This window comes from Podarcis cretensis (assembly GCF_951804945.1).
Source record: "Podarcis cretensis genome assembly, chromosome: 13".
Classification (NCBI taxonomy): Eukaryota; Metazoa; Chordata; class Lepidosauria; order Squamata; family Lacertidae; genus Podarcis; species Podarcis cretensis.
In genome coordinates, this window is record NC_137182.1 from 29,175,783 (window position 1) to 29,193,205 (window position 17,423).

A 17,423-nucleotide genomic window follows, 5' to 3' on the forward strand; every position below is an offset into this window, starting at 1 on the left:
TACATTCAAATATCACAGTAAACGATGGCTTACCACATTGGGAACAAGCTTGAGCGTCCTGTGCTCCATGTTCTCTTCTCTCAGGAGAGGAAACACTCAAGAGCTTTCACTTCAGTTTGTGGCTAACCACAGTTTAGTGTTACATCCAAACCCTTTAGTGTAGCTAATCTTAACTATAGTTAGTTGCAACATGTAAGCTTCATAATTAGCAGTTTGAAGCAAACCAATGTCTTGGGTTTAGATAAAACATCAAGCCGCAGTTAATTGTTAAAAATGGAGATATGAAAGCCTCTAAACTCCTCCTTATTGCTGTGTAAGAGCTGAAGGCTCACCTAGGCTTGTTCCAATCAGGAACAATCTTGTTTTATCAGAAGGATGGGGGATCTGTGGCTCTCCAAGATGTTGTCGGACTCCAGCTTCTATCAGCCCCAGCAAGCATGGCCAATAGTCTGGAACTGTGGCAGTTGTAGTCCAACAGCATTTGTAGGATCATAGGTTCACCATCCCTGGTTTACTGTGACATCCAAACCCATCCTGTGTCTTCAAAAGGTGTCTTCTGCCTGTATATTTGTACGAGCTGTACAGACACAGCTTTTTAGCTCATAAGCTTGATGCATTCCAGGTGACACAATCAAAAGCTTTCTGCTCTGAGTCAGCCACCCAGGACACAAATGCAGTTGTGAAGGGGAGAAAATAAGGAGTGGCAGGCATTATGAATGAAAATAATATCCCAGTCATCTCTTTTTATATGCTATGCTGTGCTATCATTTAATGTGCTATTTGTGGCTGCTTAGCATACATGTAATCCTAAAGCGTCAAGGGCAAAATCTGAATTCTCCTATGGCAGTAGTTTTCAACCCGTGTGCTGTGGCACCCTGGGGTGCCTTGAATGATAGTCAGGGGTGCCATGGGCACTGGCCTCTGTCCCTCTTTCCTTCCCTCCCTCCTCCGATGCCCTCTCACATCTCTGCCTCCCAAAGGCTTGCACGGCCTGTTTGTTGCAGCAGCCCTGGCTACAAGCTCCCCAGGCAAATGGCGCCTCTGGGGCTGGCCAGGGGGTGCTTCCCAGGCCCCTGTGAGTCACCTCTCTTTGAGGCAGGGGGGCAGCTCAGAGACCAGGGGCAGCAGCTGCAGTTGCCCAGAGGGCTCCGAAGGAGAGGAGAGGAGGCTTAGGGAACACTCCACAAGGCAGGGTGTTCGAAAAAGGGTGAGAGGCTGCCAGCTCTGCAGGCAAGGGGTGACATAGCTGGGCTCCTGAGCCCCACAGGGTGCTGCAGGAAGAATGGAGTTGGTCAAGAGAGCATTGGACTCAAAAAGGTTGAAAACCTTTGTCCTAGGGCATCAAAAACCTTTGGGCCAGTCCTGGAACTAAACTTCTATCCTGCACACCTCCCACCCACACTGCCTTGTCAGTAAGTACCAATTGCCTGGTATTTACGCAGTAGCCTACTAAGCACACCATTTGTTACATACCCGCTTTGTACCCCTCCTCCCTAACACGGACTTCAGAAGAAAGCATGCAAGCTAAATGGCTTCATTCAAAATAAGAATAATCGGCATGCACTTCATTGACTTGCACAATTAGATTTGTGCAGAATCTAAAGCATCCTTGGCGTTACTTGGAAAGCAGTGTCCCCATATGAACCTGAGCTTAGCAGATAAGCTCTTGATGTGCACCTACACAGCGAGTTACTAACCACAGAGGTTGTGGTGGTGGGAATCTGGAGCCTCCTGATAAAATTGAAACTGATACTTTTAAAATGAGTTGGGTCCCCTCTTCCCCGCCGTCAAGTCAGGTCTGTTGGGAAAGCTGGGTTTACAAAGCAGAACAAGCTGCATGATAGGGTCTTTTCCATTCTAACCTCTAATATTCCATATTGCAGAGGCTTCCCTTAAAATGCCTGGCTCTTCTCAAGGTGTTGCTTTTTCTTACTTTCTAACATCCCCACCCCACCCCCTCGCCAACTCATAGAATTGGCTCCAATACAGGAGTCAACCAGAATGACTCCTGGCATAGCCTTGTGCCCCCACCCCCACTGCTGGGATGTTCAGTCCCTGGGCTAAATATACCCCAGCAGTTTGCAAATGTTGCAGTATGTTTGTAACCCGAGCCCCCAGCCATCAGGCAGAGCCACCTCTGTCCACATAATACCAGGCCCAGGCAGCATGGAGACGCCCGGCGACAAGGACCCCAGGCCCGTTCTGGTGAGCACTTGCACCCCCTCACCCTCACAGGCCTAGGCAGGGAGACCCCTTTTCTGTGCCTTGCCATCCATCATCCACTCTGCCATTAGCTTGGCCCCCACTCCGCCTTCGGGCTCTGAGCTCAAAATAGACCACACTGCTACCCTCATGGGGTCTTCCATCCCACTGTGCTAGAAAACCTGTTAATCTGGCACTTCTTCCCCTACTCATTGCACCCTCCCCCAATTCTCTGTACTCCATTCCCTAGTACGTAAGCCCATCTTCTGCCCACTCCATTGCCCAGGAAACCCACCTCCTGCCCCAGTCCCCTGCAAGGATATTAAAGCCCTTCTGCAAATCTCCCCTTACAGCTCTAACATCTCGTCATTGTTGGTACAGTGGATCTTTTTATTGTGATGTGGATTAGCTGCCGGTCTGTCTCAAATGTATTTTTAATGTTCATATTTCTTCCAACTGCACTTATTTGATTGGCAGGCTGTTACCAACCCCTGCTTAGATTTAAGAACTTTGGGATCTCTCCTGAAACGTTTCAGCCCTGAAAGTGGTACTGTTTGAGAGCTGGAAGATGTGTATGAAATCACCTTTCTTGTATGTGTAGTTTAGCAGGGCAAAATGGGCTGGGCGGAGAGGAAATCTGCCCTGTTATTTGAATGCACTTTTATTATATCTGTTGTGGTGACAAAGAATCCATGTCAGCAGCTGTGAGTAGAGCAACAGGGAATTGTGGCAATTTTGGATTTATTGATCCCTGGAACAAAATGTTATAGACTCTTTGTTTCCCCTTCCCAGCGATATACCTATCACAGTTCCTTTTCCTAGTCCATTCATTACCTGGTGGTTTTGACCACACAGAGGGACATTATTCATTAATTCTGACATGTGCTCTGGAAGAGAGTAAGAATGGTTGTATTGTCCCTAGCGCTCAAACTCCAGTATATCTGGCAACCCACAGCCAGAGCTCTTTGTAATTCACAGAAAAGCCTATCCAGACCTAGATGCTCCCCTTTTTGCTAAAGAGGATGCCTGGTGCTTGGGGAGGCAGGGGTGGTGGTGCTTAAGCAGACCCTCCAACAATTCTCCAATGAAAATAGGGACATCCCATTCCATAAGGATAATTTTCCTATTTATACCCCACACATCTTAGTGGGCTGCCCCAGCACTCTGAGCAGCTTCCAACATATATAAAAACATAATAAAACATTAAATATTTTTTAAAAACTTCCCTATACAGGATTGCTTTCAGACGGCTCAGGGGTCGGATAACTCCATACCCTCCAACATTTATCCAATGAAAATAGGGACATCCTAAGGAGAAGCGGGAGATTCAGGGATCAAATCAGAAACCGGGACACCTTCTCTAAATCAGGGACGTCCCTGGAAAATAGGGACACTTGGAGGGTCTGGCTTAAGTGATAGGGGCTTATCCTTTCTCCTATTCCAAGAAGATTTAGGATCAACGTGTTTCAATTGGCATGTGAAGTGGAGGGGGAGAAGGCTGTGAGTGTAGGCAGGCAGGATGTAATTCTTGCATGCTGTGCAACAATATGGTGTGTGTTGCAGAAAAGATGTATAATTTGTACTGAGAGGGGGGCATAGACCTCATTGGCAGAGCACATGCTTTGCAAGCAAAGGGTCCCAGGTTCAATCCCCAGCATCTCCAGGTAGGGTTGGGGAAGACTGAAACGCCGGAGAGACACTGCTATTCATTACAAGGTAATATAGAACTCAATAGCCCATGGTGTGACTGAATATAAAATGCCTCCCCGTGTTTATTAGTGCTCACTCACCCTCATCTCTTCTGAGCTGCTGAATAGTCAATGTTCACTTTGAGAAGTTTTTGCATGTGAGGCTCATGGCACCATCCTGGACATATCTACTCAGAAATATGCCTTGTTGAGTTTGGTGTGGCTTATGCCCATAGAAGGGGGCATAGGATTGCAGCTTTAAATCTGCTTCCAATTAAGTATATTTATAACAGACAAAATGTCACTGGTGACAATGTGTATTCTTCCCCCCCCTCCCCCACGTTCTGCCCTGTTTTAACAGCAGGCCCATATGACACAGACAGCTGAAAGCCAGTTTAGTATCTTGCGTGAAATAGATATAAGATGTTCAGGGTGTTCTTTTTAAAAAACAAACCCAAGACAGAAACTCTGTTCCTGGAATGGGTTATGCAAATGTTGCAAACTCCGTTTGGTTTTAAGATGTTTGTGTTCTTTTATTTAATTGCATAATATTGGAAGTAAAAAATGCCAGGAGTTGGAGTAGTAGCGTGAATGTGGAAAGGATGGGCTTTTTGATTAGAACATTTGATGCGGGGATTGGTCTGGGCAATGGGGCTTTGGAGGCCAAGAGAATCCACCGGGGCAGTTAGCGTTCAGAGTCTTTGGAAGCAGGAGGTCCAAGTTCAAATTCCTGTTCCAGCTTTGAGACTTGCAAGCTGGTTTCTGGGAAGTCATGCACTGTAAGGGATTGTTCTGAGGATAAAATAAAGTTGGGTGTATAATGTAACCTGCCTTGAGATAGAATGGAAAAGAGATCTGAAATACTTAAGTGAAGGTGCATGGCATGGATGTTTTGGAAAAGGTAACTTTTGGTTATAAAGTAACTACTTTAACACCCCAAAATCCACATTAGGGCAACACTTTGATTAGGCAAACCAAAATATCACAAAATGGGCTGGCCTAATAAAGATATTGCATTTTCTTCTGGGTCAGCACAGCAACTTTTCCATTTTGACATTAGATTGAAAGTGAGATGCATTGGTACACGGTTTGGGGAACTAGGATTGTGAGACTGCACAGGAAGAACTCCTTGATATTTGGCCACGAAATCCTTGTACCAGTCTTACTCCGGTACACTGTTCACAAACCAATTTGGTTGGAGTGCAGTGTCATATCTGAATGCTGAGTGCTCAGCTCCTGCAAACATGGGTGAAGATCATTTAGATCAGACACATCTTGCTTCCTGGCCAGTTAAGTCCCCAGAGGTCATTTAGTGCCATTTAGGTCCCCTGAGGTCTCAGGCTTCTTTGAACTCTACCTTCACGTTTTTACTTATTTGAAAGTCTGAGATCTAGGTTGCGTGCACACCCTGTTACCTTTAAAACACATTCAAAGCAAAAACATTCTTTCCTTCAAAGAATTCTGGGCACTGCAGTTGGTTAAAGTTTGCTGGGAATTGTAACGCTCCGAAGGGTAAGCTAGAATTCTTTGGAGGGAAAATGTGCTTCTGATGTGCTTTAAAGGTAAGGGGTGTACATGGCTGTAGAACCTTGTTCTTTCAGAAAGACCCAGTGCTTGTGATCCAGAAAACCACAAGCATGCAAGGCTGCTTTTTAATTTGGCAAGACAGAGACTGGAGTTATTAACGTGAAACAATGGTTTGTGTAAACAGACCTGTTTCTCATTGAAACAACCCAAGTTCCAATGTGCTCTAAAACATTTCCACCACAGGACCCACTCTGAAAATTTCTAAGTTCTTAAAGAGTGAGACCAGGCATGCACGCACGCGCACACACACACACAGCCCTGGCCACACACCAGCTTTGCTAATAAATGACACATAAATGAGTAAGCCAATTGCATCTCAGAGGCACGTCACCAGTTCTTGGCTCTTTCCATCTCCTGCCTGTAGCACAGGAGGCTAAGCTACCAAACCAGCAAGCCTCTCAACCAGGTTTTCCTTTCTTCTCTCTCTCTCTTTCCAAAAGTGTGGCAGGAAGGGTGGTGGGGGTGGACATAGGCAGCCAACTCTTCATCTGGATTTAACATCCTTGGCTCTTAGGCGCCTTCAGCCTCTGTGTTCCTGGAAGTGTCGAGCTTCCCCATCCTCCGACCTCCTCTTTGCCCAATTGGGGAGGTGCTCCTGGTGTCCCTCACCTTATTAGGGCCGCCACCTGGCAGGATGTCCTTGTACGAGCTGGATGATGATTCAGAAGCGGTGAGTAATGCACCCTGGCTGATTTGGGTCCTTCCCCGCACTATCCATGTCTGCCTGTTGCTAGCTCATCTCAGGGGGGGGGGGGGAGTCTCCTCTCATCAGCACCATGGTTTTCTCATTCTTTTATGTTCACCTTCCACTCTGAATCCCATTTGCTCTCTGAATCTCAACTCTTCCTTTCCACCCTTCTCTCTTTTCAAAGAACGTTCTCCTCCCCTAGATAAATCGAAAGGTCCTAAAAAGAGGATAATGTGACATCCTGGTCCCAAATCTCTTCTCTGGGGATTAACTGGAAGCCCTGACCAAAACCGTATAACGTGTGTGTGGGGGGGGGGTGGATTGGCAATCCTTGACTGCCACTCTGGCAGGTCTCTTCATTTGTACTGTGGGGATGTTCTTGGCTCCATCTTTTCCCAAATATTGGTTTTGTCAGGAAAAGTTTTGTAGCATTCTTCACATCTTCGTGCGGCGTGTGTCTGTGTTTTGTTACTAGGGATGTTTCCAGGTTTCTGTCTAGGCACGATCACTACAGAAGATTATGTAGATTCCTAAAACACTATCATTTATGTAAAGAATAGTCAGGGTTTTATTGTAGGGGGAAGGAGTTTGGGTAAATCTATTGCAACCCCACCTCCTCCTTAATTCCAGATGTTGGTGAACATCAGGCTGAGGTTGCTACACTTGAAGTGCGATCTGGGATCTTGTGCGTTCTGTGTGTGCAGACTCCCCCTCCCCCTCCCTCTTTAAGTATCCTCATCCTGTCAAGCTCAGAGAAGCTGCCACTACATGGGTTTCCCAATTTTGGAGTGGAACTGGAGGGCAAAAAGTTAAGTTGTGGGCATTTAGGAGACCAGAGTGAGAGTGTGTTCAGGTTAGAAGCTTGCAGCTATGTTTTGCTCAGGACCACCCATGGCCTTTTGGGTTAGGAGGTACTCTCTGGAGCTTCAGCCGTCTCTACCCAAAGCTGTTGTCGCTCTTTGCTAGCAAGTGCCATCTTTGCAGGCTGCTATGATTCCTCTCCTCGCAATTTGTAGTGATGCCCATTCTCTGGGCTCACTTGCATTCTGGGAAACTGCCATGGAAAGACTTTCCTTATTTGTAAATCTGCTCCACCTTCTCAACAGCATAGTTTCGCTTTTTGGTTTGGGGGGGAGCGCTGTGACGTGCATTTGGGTTGTGCCTCTTATTCTGTCGTGACTGCATTTGGTGAGGACCTGTTTTGTGTTTGCATCTTTCGCAGCAGGGAGGTACAGGGAAGGAGATCAATTGCAGATAATTAAATAGATTGTATCCCCCTGGAGTTCAACACATATTTAAAAAAGCAATCCACTTCTATTGGAGAGACGCCAGTAGATTTGGCTTTTGTTCTCAAGAAGTTCTCTGCATAGAATGGGGTGGAAGTGAGCCCCCTCCATCCTTTCCTTCCACATTGATTGACAGCTGCCTGTGGAGTTCTGGCCCCCTTAAGAGTCCAGCTTAGTCCTTGCAGTGAGCCTACTTTCCCTCTCCTAGCCTCATAGGGGGGCTTGCTAATTAACAGTGACATTTCAGCCCCTCACTCTCACTCCAGTCAAGCTACCTCTCTTCAGAAAAAGGGTAAGAAGGCCCGTCTCATTTTGAGCCTTAATGAGCCATTCACAGGAAGAAAATGTCTCTTTCAAAAGAAAATAATCAAAAGCGATGGCAGGTCACAGATGAACAGAAAAATCCCACAACAATTCAGTTTAGGCCTTTTTTTATTGGTTTGTTAAGAAGGCAGAGGGTAACTTTGTGAAGGAACAACCAAAATTTGGTTACAGCTATATATGAGGGGACTATGTGTGGTGTCCTCACTTGGGAAAGGGTATGCCAGGATTAAGTAACTGTCAAGAATATCACCTGTTTAATTAATAAAGTTTAAGTTTTGTGTGTTCTTACTTGGAAATAAGGCCCAGTAAACCCTGTGGGATTAACCTCTAGGTAAGCATGTGAAGGACCAGGCTGGAAAGAGAAGCAAGAATCCTATCAAATACTTTTATGATAAGATAGCATTATAGTATTTTTTATTTTATTTGCCAATGTAAGTACACACACACACACACACACACACACACACACTCACACTCACACTCACACACACACTTTCTTAGGCAACGTGGTACCATTTGTCATCCTCCAACCTGTGGCTTTTTGTGATTTTGTTCAAGTTTGATTTAAATTGCTTTTAAAAACTACTTTGGAGTCTATGCAGTTCCCTATACTGCCATTCCAGCATTATTAGAAGCCTGGCTGACTGGTTTAAATCAGGCAGATTCACCAACACACACACACACACACACACACACTGAACTCTCAGAAACATTAACTTCTCAATTACATCGTGGTGTGGGTTATGTTCTAGTTTGTGTTTATAGATTTTAAATGTTCATGTATACCACCCACAAATTTATTTTTGGGTGAAGGTGTGGCTTATTTAAAATATATTTAAAAATCTGCCTTCTTACAGAAAAATATATATTCCATGAGACAGAAACCTCCTGTGCCAAGAGACCATATAAAATAGGCAAATGCCTAAGAACATCCAAGAATTATCCTTAGTCTGCTTTTATTCAGTTATGTGCTTTTATGCTTTAATTTATTAATTTAGGTTTCGCATAATTTTATTCAGATTGGCACGAATACATTTATTTTGTTTTAATATTTGTTAAAGAAGGACCGTTTTCCCCTTCAGCTGGTCCTGTTGTGATCTGCCAAGGAAATCCCATCATTTTAAGCTGGTCTGTGTTGTAGTTCTATTTGGGTGCGAGGTAAAATCTCCTGTGTTAGTTATTTCCATACTGTTCAATTTTTATTTTGTGACGGATAAAAATAAATATAACTGAAATCTCTCTGAATCGCTCCTAGTTTTGCAGAGCTGACTCAGTACAGTATTCTCTTTCCATGTTTTATACCATAAGTTAAAAGAAATGAATAGAAAGTTATTGTGTTGCCTGAAACAGAGGAACGAATGTTGGCAACCCCTTTTCAACCAAGCTTCATTGTGCCCAAGGCCAGTTATTTTGGCACCTGAGGAAGAAAACCCCACGAGCAATTAGTTAATTGTTAGGTAACTAACAATTTGCTGCCTTTCTGTGAGACCAGTGTATAGGACTTGCCCTAAGGCTAGACCCTGTGTGTTGTTAGCGATGGTACCCATCCTTCTGTTTTCCATCTGGATGTAGACTTCATCCCTAGCTGTCCCTTGTTGATGTCGCATCTGGTCAGCAACTTCCTGCGCCCTTTGTCCAGCGCAGAAGAAGAATGTTAGAAACACTGTAGTCAGCATGACTAAATTCACGAGTGCTGTCCAATGTTCTGGGTGTAGACTAAGCTCAGATTCCAAAGGCAAACAACCTCGCCAGCCTTATGGCTCGACAGCAGTAGGTACTCTCTAGTTTGAAGGCAGCAGATGGGATTCATTCCCCTACGAACGGTGTCTCTGGCTGGGCTGCTTATGCTGCCCAGGAATGACAGGATGCAGTGCCAGGATGCAGCGGAATGCTTTCCAGAGGCCTAACCAGCAGGCAGATGAGGTTGCTGGCTCAGGTGTGAGACAAGAGATGGGGAGGAAGCACAGGCTGCCAGCATCTGCTTATACCTGCTTGGTTAACAAAGGCCTTGCCTTAAGGTCACATGAGGACCCGGGAGGCAGAGTCCTTGCTGATTTCCAGCGGCGGAGCATCTGCTTTGCATGTAGAAGGTTCAACCCACAGCATCTTTGGGTAGGACTAGGACAGACACCTGCTTTTGAAACCCTGGAGAGCCACTGCCAGTCAGAGTGGACTGCACTAGATGGACCGATGGTTTGACTTGGTATAAGGCAGCTTCCTGTCTCCTAGCCTAACCTACCCCATCACCACCCTTCTTTTCTCCTCCTCCCTTTAGGGTTCTGCTGAGTCCTACACCAGTCGGCCCTCTGATTCCGATGTGTCGTTGGAGGAAGATCGTGAGGCCCTGCGCAAGGAGGCAGAACGCCAAGCCCTAGCACAGCTGGAGAAGGCAAAGGTAAAGTAATTTCAAGCATCCTAGAGAAATTGCAGGGTAGGGTGGGGGAGATGGTTTTCGTAATGCAGCCTGCTGGGGAAAGCTATCTGGCATCAAGATCTGATTCAAGAGCAGAGTCCCATTGAGATCCATGTGAGAGTCTGTGGAGAGCAGCTTATCCCGATGGCCTATCCTCCAGCACATGAGAGAGGAATGTAGGGGGTGTGTTTTGTCCCTACTAAGGAAACAACCCATCACAGCCTGCACCTGCTAGGGGGGAATGCCATGGATGCGACCCTGCCTGACTCAGCAGTGGGTGGTCTTGCTGCCTCTGTGGACTTCAGGTCTTCCATCCTTCCACTCTGCCACCCTCCCTCATTTTAATTTTTGCTTTGTTTCTGTGGGTTGTTTCTTCCTGTAGCTTCCTGCCACGCCTACAGCATAGTTGGCCTCCTTTACCGGTGTTCTCCAGGGACATGTCCCTTCCACGGGTGGTCACAGCTGGTGTACGATTTGTTAAGGCTAGTTTCGTAATGCTGACTCTTGCCCACACTGCTTTACGTTAATTAAACAAGCTGGCTGTTACCAATCATTGCAATTTAAGGGAGGGAAATATTAACCACAACGATGCCCAGCCGGCTTATGGAAGCCTCAGTGGGATCAGTTAACTGACTTTTGGGCTAAGTGTTCCTGCACACACAAACCAGGGCTACAAATTGATTTCAGTTGCTCCATATTTTGCTTCGACTAGTTGGCTGTCTGCCTCTGTGCTTTTGAACTCGGTAGGCCTCTACCTCTGAGCCCCTGGCAGCAAAATATCCCTGCAGGAGAGCTTCCATCAAAATGCTAAAGGGATTATTGAGCTAAGGATTCTGGATACGGATTCTGTATTCTGGATGCAATGCCAGCAGTGGGAGGAGCTGGAGCCAGCAGTGAGTAGGGCCAGAGCCAAAAACCTAAAGTGGACAGAGCCTCTCCTTTTCTGCCCCCTCTTCCTCCCCCATCCACCAAGTTGCAAGGAGAAGGACAGATAATTCTTTTTTCCAGAGGTCTACATGAATTCTTACAGAAGTTTCTCTTTTGTCCTTCCATTGCTGCATCTATTTCAGCTTTCTTTCATCATCTGCAGCTCCCGCCTTCCTTCTATTCCTTAGGCTCCTACTACCTGCATGAAATTAGGCCAAGGGCCACCTTGGGCCACAGGCTCCCCAACCTCATTCTAAAAGCTTCAGATCACACTATCCATTTGAATGGTGCACAGGAACAAACTGGCAGCTAGTGCTGCTCTTTCACAGTGGTGTGATAGGCTCTAGACTCAGTGAATGGCCTTGGTTATTCTATTATCAGTTAAAATTTCCAAATCCTCTCCATAGTCAAGCCCATGCAGTGTGCATTATAGTGGTCCAGCTTGGATGCTGTTAGAACATGGATTACTGCAGCCAGATGCAATCTCTCTCTCTCTCTCGGGTGGCAGCTGGATCACCAGCCAGAGCTGGCGAATGAAGCTGTGTGTTATGGATGCCACTTGGACACCAAACAGCAGAACTGGATTGAAAATGATTTTGAAGTTATGCACATGCTCTTTAAGTGGGTCATGTGAGCAAGGGGGGGAGCCATACATAAAGGCACCCCTTGCCCCCTCCTTCGAGAGACTCTGGGTCCCGCTCTCCACTCGTGCAGAAGAGCAGATGGGTCAGTGCCAGGAGTGAAAAATGGATGCCAGGTAATGGAGATCATGAAGTAGAGCGTGTTGATATTATGACACAATAGCCGGCGTGCGTTAAAATGGGCAATCCAAGTTGCACAAAATCACTTTGGTCAAATGAAGCATTCAAATGGCTAAAATATGCTTAGTCTAGCAATCAGAGACGTCAGTCTCTGTTGTGTATCTTGCATGTGACAGGACCAAGCAAGGCATGCAACGTGGGATTCTGCTGGGACCTGCTACTTCCCCCCTCTGTTTATTTGTTCGTCATTCTCTTGCCCATTCCAGCTTTCTGTTTCTGCAGAAACTCCAGTGCGTCACATGGGTGGCACCTTTTTCCATAGGTACAACTGAGAACAGAGCATTCCAGGCAAACGTCAGCTTGTTTTGATGAATGGCATTCTGATGGTCCCAAGGAGACTTCTGTTTTTAAATTTTGTTTTACTGTGTTCAATATCCCATCTTCTCTCCAAGGAGCTCAGGGCAGTGTTTGTGGTTCTTCCCCTCTTATCCTACACTAAATGTGGGAAGGGCTGTGACTCAGTGGGTCAAGTGGGAATCATAGAGTTGGAAGGGATCCCGAGGGACATCTGGTCTATGGCTGGCATGCAGAAACTCCTAGATTCAGTTCTAGGTATCTGCAGGCAGGGCTGAGAAGGACTTATGCCTGAAACCTGGAGGGTCACTGGTGAGCAATACTGAACTTGGGGAACCAATGGGCTAACTTTGTAAATGGTATCTTCCTCTGTTTTTCCTGTCAACAAGCTTGTGGTGTCAAGAGATGGTGACTGGCCCATTGAACATCATGGCTGAGTGAAGATTTGAACCCATGTGTTTTTGGCACTAGGCTACAACTCCAACCACCATACTATTCTGGCTTTCAGACTGCCACATAGCTACTTTCTCACCATGTTCTTCACAACTGGCTCAAGCCCATCGATGCCCATAAATCGCAGGCTGGCCAGGCACCCGCAAATTCATTTGGCTAATGGGCATGGTAACGTTTTATCACTCCAGGAGGCAGAAGAGGGAAGAGGAAGCTTGAGTTGTGCTCTCGATGGAAGCGAACTGGCCTCAGGAAGCAATGCCACAAAAGCCAGGGGGCTCCGCTGCGGGTTGGCAGGCCCCCAGTCCTCCTTTCAGCACACTCTGTTATGTACCCTACAGGTGTCTTGTTCTGGTTTGCCATGTTTCTGCAGCAGGTGCCACAACCGCAGAATATTACTCAGAGGCAGCTCAAGAAAATCCATTTATCCATCAAGTCTTCACTTAAAACACGGACTGGAAGCCAAGATGTGGGGCCTTAATCTTTGGATCTGGGAGAGATATGTGGATGGGTGATTGAAGAATGGGAAGCAAGAGGGAGTTTGCAAATCAAAGGAATTGTTATAAGTGCCTCCCCACAAACACATATACCCCAAGCCAAGCATCCACTGCAGCCTATTCTATGCTTCTTTCAGGCCTCATTTCAGGAGGGAGGAGGGAGGAGGGAGGCCCTTTGGATGCCAACAAATACCTCTACAGGTGCCACGTTGGTGACCTCTGCCTAGTTAAAACAGAGGGCACATAGCACATTTTGGGCTGTTACTACATCTTTAAGAAAGGACCAGGATTTATCGATTGAAATCCAAATAGAGTATGAGAGCAGAGACTCTCAGGTTTGTCCCCTGGTTGTGGGAGGGGGATTGCTGGGATCTGGTTATTTAAAGTGTCATAGGGAAGGACGCGGGTGGTGCTGTGGGTTAAACCACAGAGCCTAGGACTTGCCGATCAGAAGGTTGGCAGTTCAAATCCCCGTGACGGGGTGAGCTCCCGTTGCTCGGTCCCTGCTCCTGCCCACCTAGCAGTTCGAAAGCATGAAGTGCAAGTAGATAAATAGGTACTGCTCTGGCGGGAAGGTAAACGGTGTTTCCGTGCGCTGCTCTAGTTCTCCAGAAGCGGCTTAGTCATGTTGGCCACATGACCTGGAAGCTGTACACCAGCTCCCTCGGCCAGTAAAGTGAGATGAGCGCCGAAACCCCAGAGTCGGCCACGACTGGACCTAATGGTCAGGGGTCCTTTACCTTTACCTTTAGGGAAGGAAGGCAGAATCCCAAAGTGGGGTGGGTGAGTGGCCAGTGTAAGGGGGCCATCCCCTGTGCAGTATTTCAACCTTGTGGGGATTCACAGCTGGTCTTTCCAGCATTTCCCACTTGCCTGGGCCAGCAGGGAAAGTGGTGGTGGGGAGGTCCTGCCATTTCTGCCCTAATCACACAAGCCATCCTTCCCTTCCCTGGAGCAGCAATTCCCGCTTTCACGGCAGCCCTGGGACCTTGACGGATGCAATTAGCTAATTAAGCCTCCCAATTCTCCCCCCCCCTTTCTTTACTGGCTCTTGGCGCAGCCTGTTGCCGCAGCAGCCCTCACAATTAGGATGCCTGAGGTGTTTTGACCGCTGGGATCTGGTCCAAACTCCTTGCTGCCAGGATGATCTGGGAGGGAGTGGCTGGCACCCAGAACATCCCCAGCTCTCTGACTCTGGGCTTTCAGCCAGCAAGTCTCATCCTTTGCCTTCATCAGCAGGTCTCATAGCTATCTGTTGACTAGGCTCGGGTTAACTGTGGGGCCTGGGGTTGGGGGGAGGGCAACTCTGCCTTGCTGCTTAGGGTGGAATTCATGCCAGGAGTGGCTGCTTGCTTTCCCACCTCCTTCTCCTTGGCAGTGAGATAAGCAGAGCATAAAATTCCAGGGAAAAAAGGCCCCTGGCCTACCTTGGACATTGGTGTGACTTTTCCTCTTTGTTTTGCATCATTAGGGACGTAGGAAGCTGCCTTATACTGAGTCAGACCAATGGTCCATTTTGCTCTGTGATGCTGACACAGGCTGGCAGCGACTCTCCAGGCCTGCTTGGAAGTGCTGGGGGTTGAACCTGGGGCTGCATTGCAGGGGGTTGGACTAGATGACCCTTGGGATCCCTTCCAACTCGACAATTCTATGATTCTATGACCTTCTGAATGCAAAGCAGAAGCTGCCCCACTGAGCTTTATACGTTGCTATTTTGAATCATGGCTGGTGCTTCTGCTTGCCATTAGGAAGGACGAGGTGCTATTCTGTGCATTGGAGCCCCAGTTTCGAACTTCTGGCGATTTCATTCAGTCACTTTTCTGGGTACAGATGCGTCAATATTGGCCCATTGACTTGAAAGCGTTTCTTCATAGCCAGAAGGGTTAAGAAGAATACATTGATTGATGCCTCCCTCCCCTTGCTTAGATAAAGAAGGGTGTTTTTCCCTTTACTGATCCGTTAAAAAGGCAGAAAAGTGCATGGGGGGGGGTTGTACCTGGAAATAAATTAAGCAAGTCACTTAATTTAATTTAATTTAATTTAATTTAATTTAATTTAACCAACTGAGCCTGGATAGCTCAGTTGGTTAGACCATGGTGCTGATAACACCAAGGTTGCAGGTTCGATCCCTGTATGGACCAGCTGCCTATTCCTGCATTGCCGGGGGTTGGACTAGATGGTCCTCAGGGTCCCTTCCAGCTCTACAGTTCTATGATTCTGTGACCTTCTATGATTCTATGACTTTTTCTTTGTTGGAAAAAGGCTTTTGATGGGGCACAATTCACCAGTTTCCCCCCTGCTTTGCTAAAATGCTTCTGTATTTTCGTTTTGCAGACCAAACCAGTGGCATTTGCTGTGAGAACGAACGTGGGCTACAATCCATCTCCCAATGACGATGTGCCGGTCCAAGGCCTGTCTATTTCCTTTGAACCCAAAGACTTCCTTCATATCAAAGAGGTACAATGTGTCACACAGGACCCTGGTCTCCTGTCTGTCCCCCACCCCATTACTCTTTAACTTGTGCAGCAGCTGGGCAAGAAAGGGGCTGCGAGAGGCTCTCGTGAGCATCTCCCTTCTCTGCATGGGGTCCAAATGTGCAAGCGACAGTGAGGGGTGATCTGTTGGGGCAAGCTGGCGGTCCACCCACTCACACATGCACACCCACAAGCTACAGCCTCATCTCTCCATGCCCGGGTGTCTTCGGGTGTCTCACGCTTTGGATGTTTTGCCCCCTGCACTCCAGAAATACAACAATGACTGGTGGATCGGACGCCTGGTCAAAGAAGGCTGCGAGGTTGGCTTCATCCCCAGCCCCGTCAAGCTGGAGAACATGCGGATGCTACAGGAGCAAAAGATGAGGCAGCATCGACTCAGCTCCAGGTGGGTTGGGATGAAGTGGGATGCAGGAGGAGGAGGCTGCTGAGCCACCCAGAATCCTCTGCATAGAAGGTCCCACATTCAGCCCCTGCCATCTTCGGGGAAAGGCTGTCTTGTAGCAGGGCTGAAAAACCCTCTTCCTAAAAAGCTCCTTGGCTTCTACCAGGCATGCTTGGCAATACCTGCCACGATGGACTTTAGGCCACATTCACACCATACATTTACAGCACTGGGAAACCACTTTAAACAGTCATGGATTCCCCCCCCCCCAATTATTCTGGGAGCCGTGGTTTGTGAAGGGTGCTGAGAGTTGGAAGGCCCCTTTATTCCACTTCCAGAGCTACAGTTTGCACAGATTTATTAATCAGTTCCTCTTCTCAGGGAGCTCTGGGAACTGTAGATCTGGGAGAGGAAATGGAGGCCTCCTAACAACTCTCAGCACCCTTAACAAACTGCAGTTCCCAGGTACCATCCTTGCATAGCCAACCTTCCTCCACAATCAAGAGAGCTAGCAACTTGCTTTCATCAAAACAAAAGAATTCCGAGGACTTTATCTACATTGACCTTAAGAGGTTTTGTGTTAGAGTGAATAGATGTCTGCCAATTCCAGACCATCTTTCCTCCGGAGGCCCGTGGCTATTTTCTGAAAGGTGCTCTCCAGAGTAAAACTAAAATGAAACGGACATGCATCCCACTAGTCTAACATACCCTGACCCTGACTGCAAAATGTGGATCTTGAAATCCATGTGGAAGTCTCTCTAAGTGGATGCCTGATCCTTGACCTAGCTTTGTCTGTCCATTGAAGACAAATGGGAGGCCAACTCTGCCTTAGCCTCCATGCAATTTACACCAGTTCAAGCCTATTTCATTCTTGTAGTCCCCATGGCTAATGCCAATTCATTCTGTGTAGTGTCTAAGGGATGGGACACTTGACAGTTGAGCTAATCTGAAACTGGAGCGTAGATCTGTAGTGCAAGCCCATTGTGTTAACGGGGCAGAATGCCATGGTGATGGATGTACATCCAAGGACTATGAAGCCTTACTGGGATACAGAAGTTTACTTTTTTTGCAAGTGAAAAGGTACTGAGCTTGGACTCAGGGGCTCTTCCCCCTTGCCACAGCTCTTCCCCACCCCAAAACCTCTTCCTGTTTCCCTGCCTCACTTTAATGGCTCTTCTGTCTTGCAGTAAATCAGGAGACAACTCCACCTCCAGCCTGGGAGATGTGGTGACTGGCCCCCGGAGACCCACCCCGCCTGCCACTGGTAAGGCTAATCACGCCCAACAGAGAACGGCATAACTGCCACCACCATCCCAGATGGATACTTTTGCATCTTTCTGTGGGACGAGGAGTGTTTGAAGCATCTGAA

General features: G+C 47.2%; 1 protein-coding gene across 6 annotated transcripts in view; it reads left to right on the top strand.

Annotated features, from left to right (window-relative positions):
* Window positions 1-17,423, top strand: part of CACNB1 (calcium voltage-gated channel auxiliary subunit beta 1) — a 45,620-nt gene that overhangs the window by 13,742 nt on the left and 14,455 nt on the right. For 4 of the 6 annotated variants that reach the window (XM_079948731.1, XM_079948728.1, XM_079948727.1 and 1 more), the window contains exons 3-6: window positions 10,051-10,170; window positions 15,512-15,634; window positions 15,921-16,057; window positions 17,242-17,318. In XM_079948731.1, the coding sequence (XP_079804857.1) occupies window positions 10,051-10,170; window positions 15,512-15,634; window positions 15,921-16,057; window positions 17,242-17,318 (457 nt within the window). Of the gene's footprint in view, window positions 1-2,111; window positions 2,206-5,999; window positions 6,148-10,050; window positions 10,171-15,511; window positions 15,635-15,920; window positions 16,058-17,241; window positions 17,319-17,423 lie in introns of those variants that run through there. The other 2 variants (XM_079948729.1, XM_079948730.1) reach the window with 2 other exon arrangements.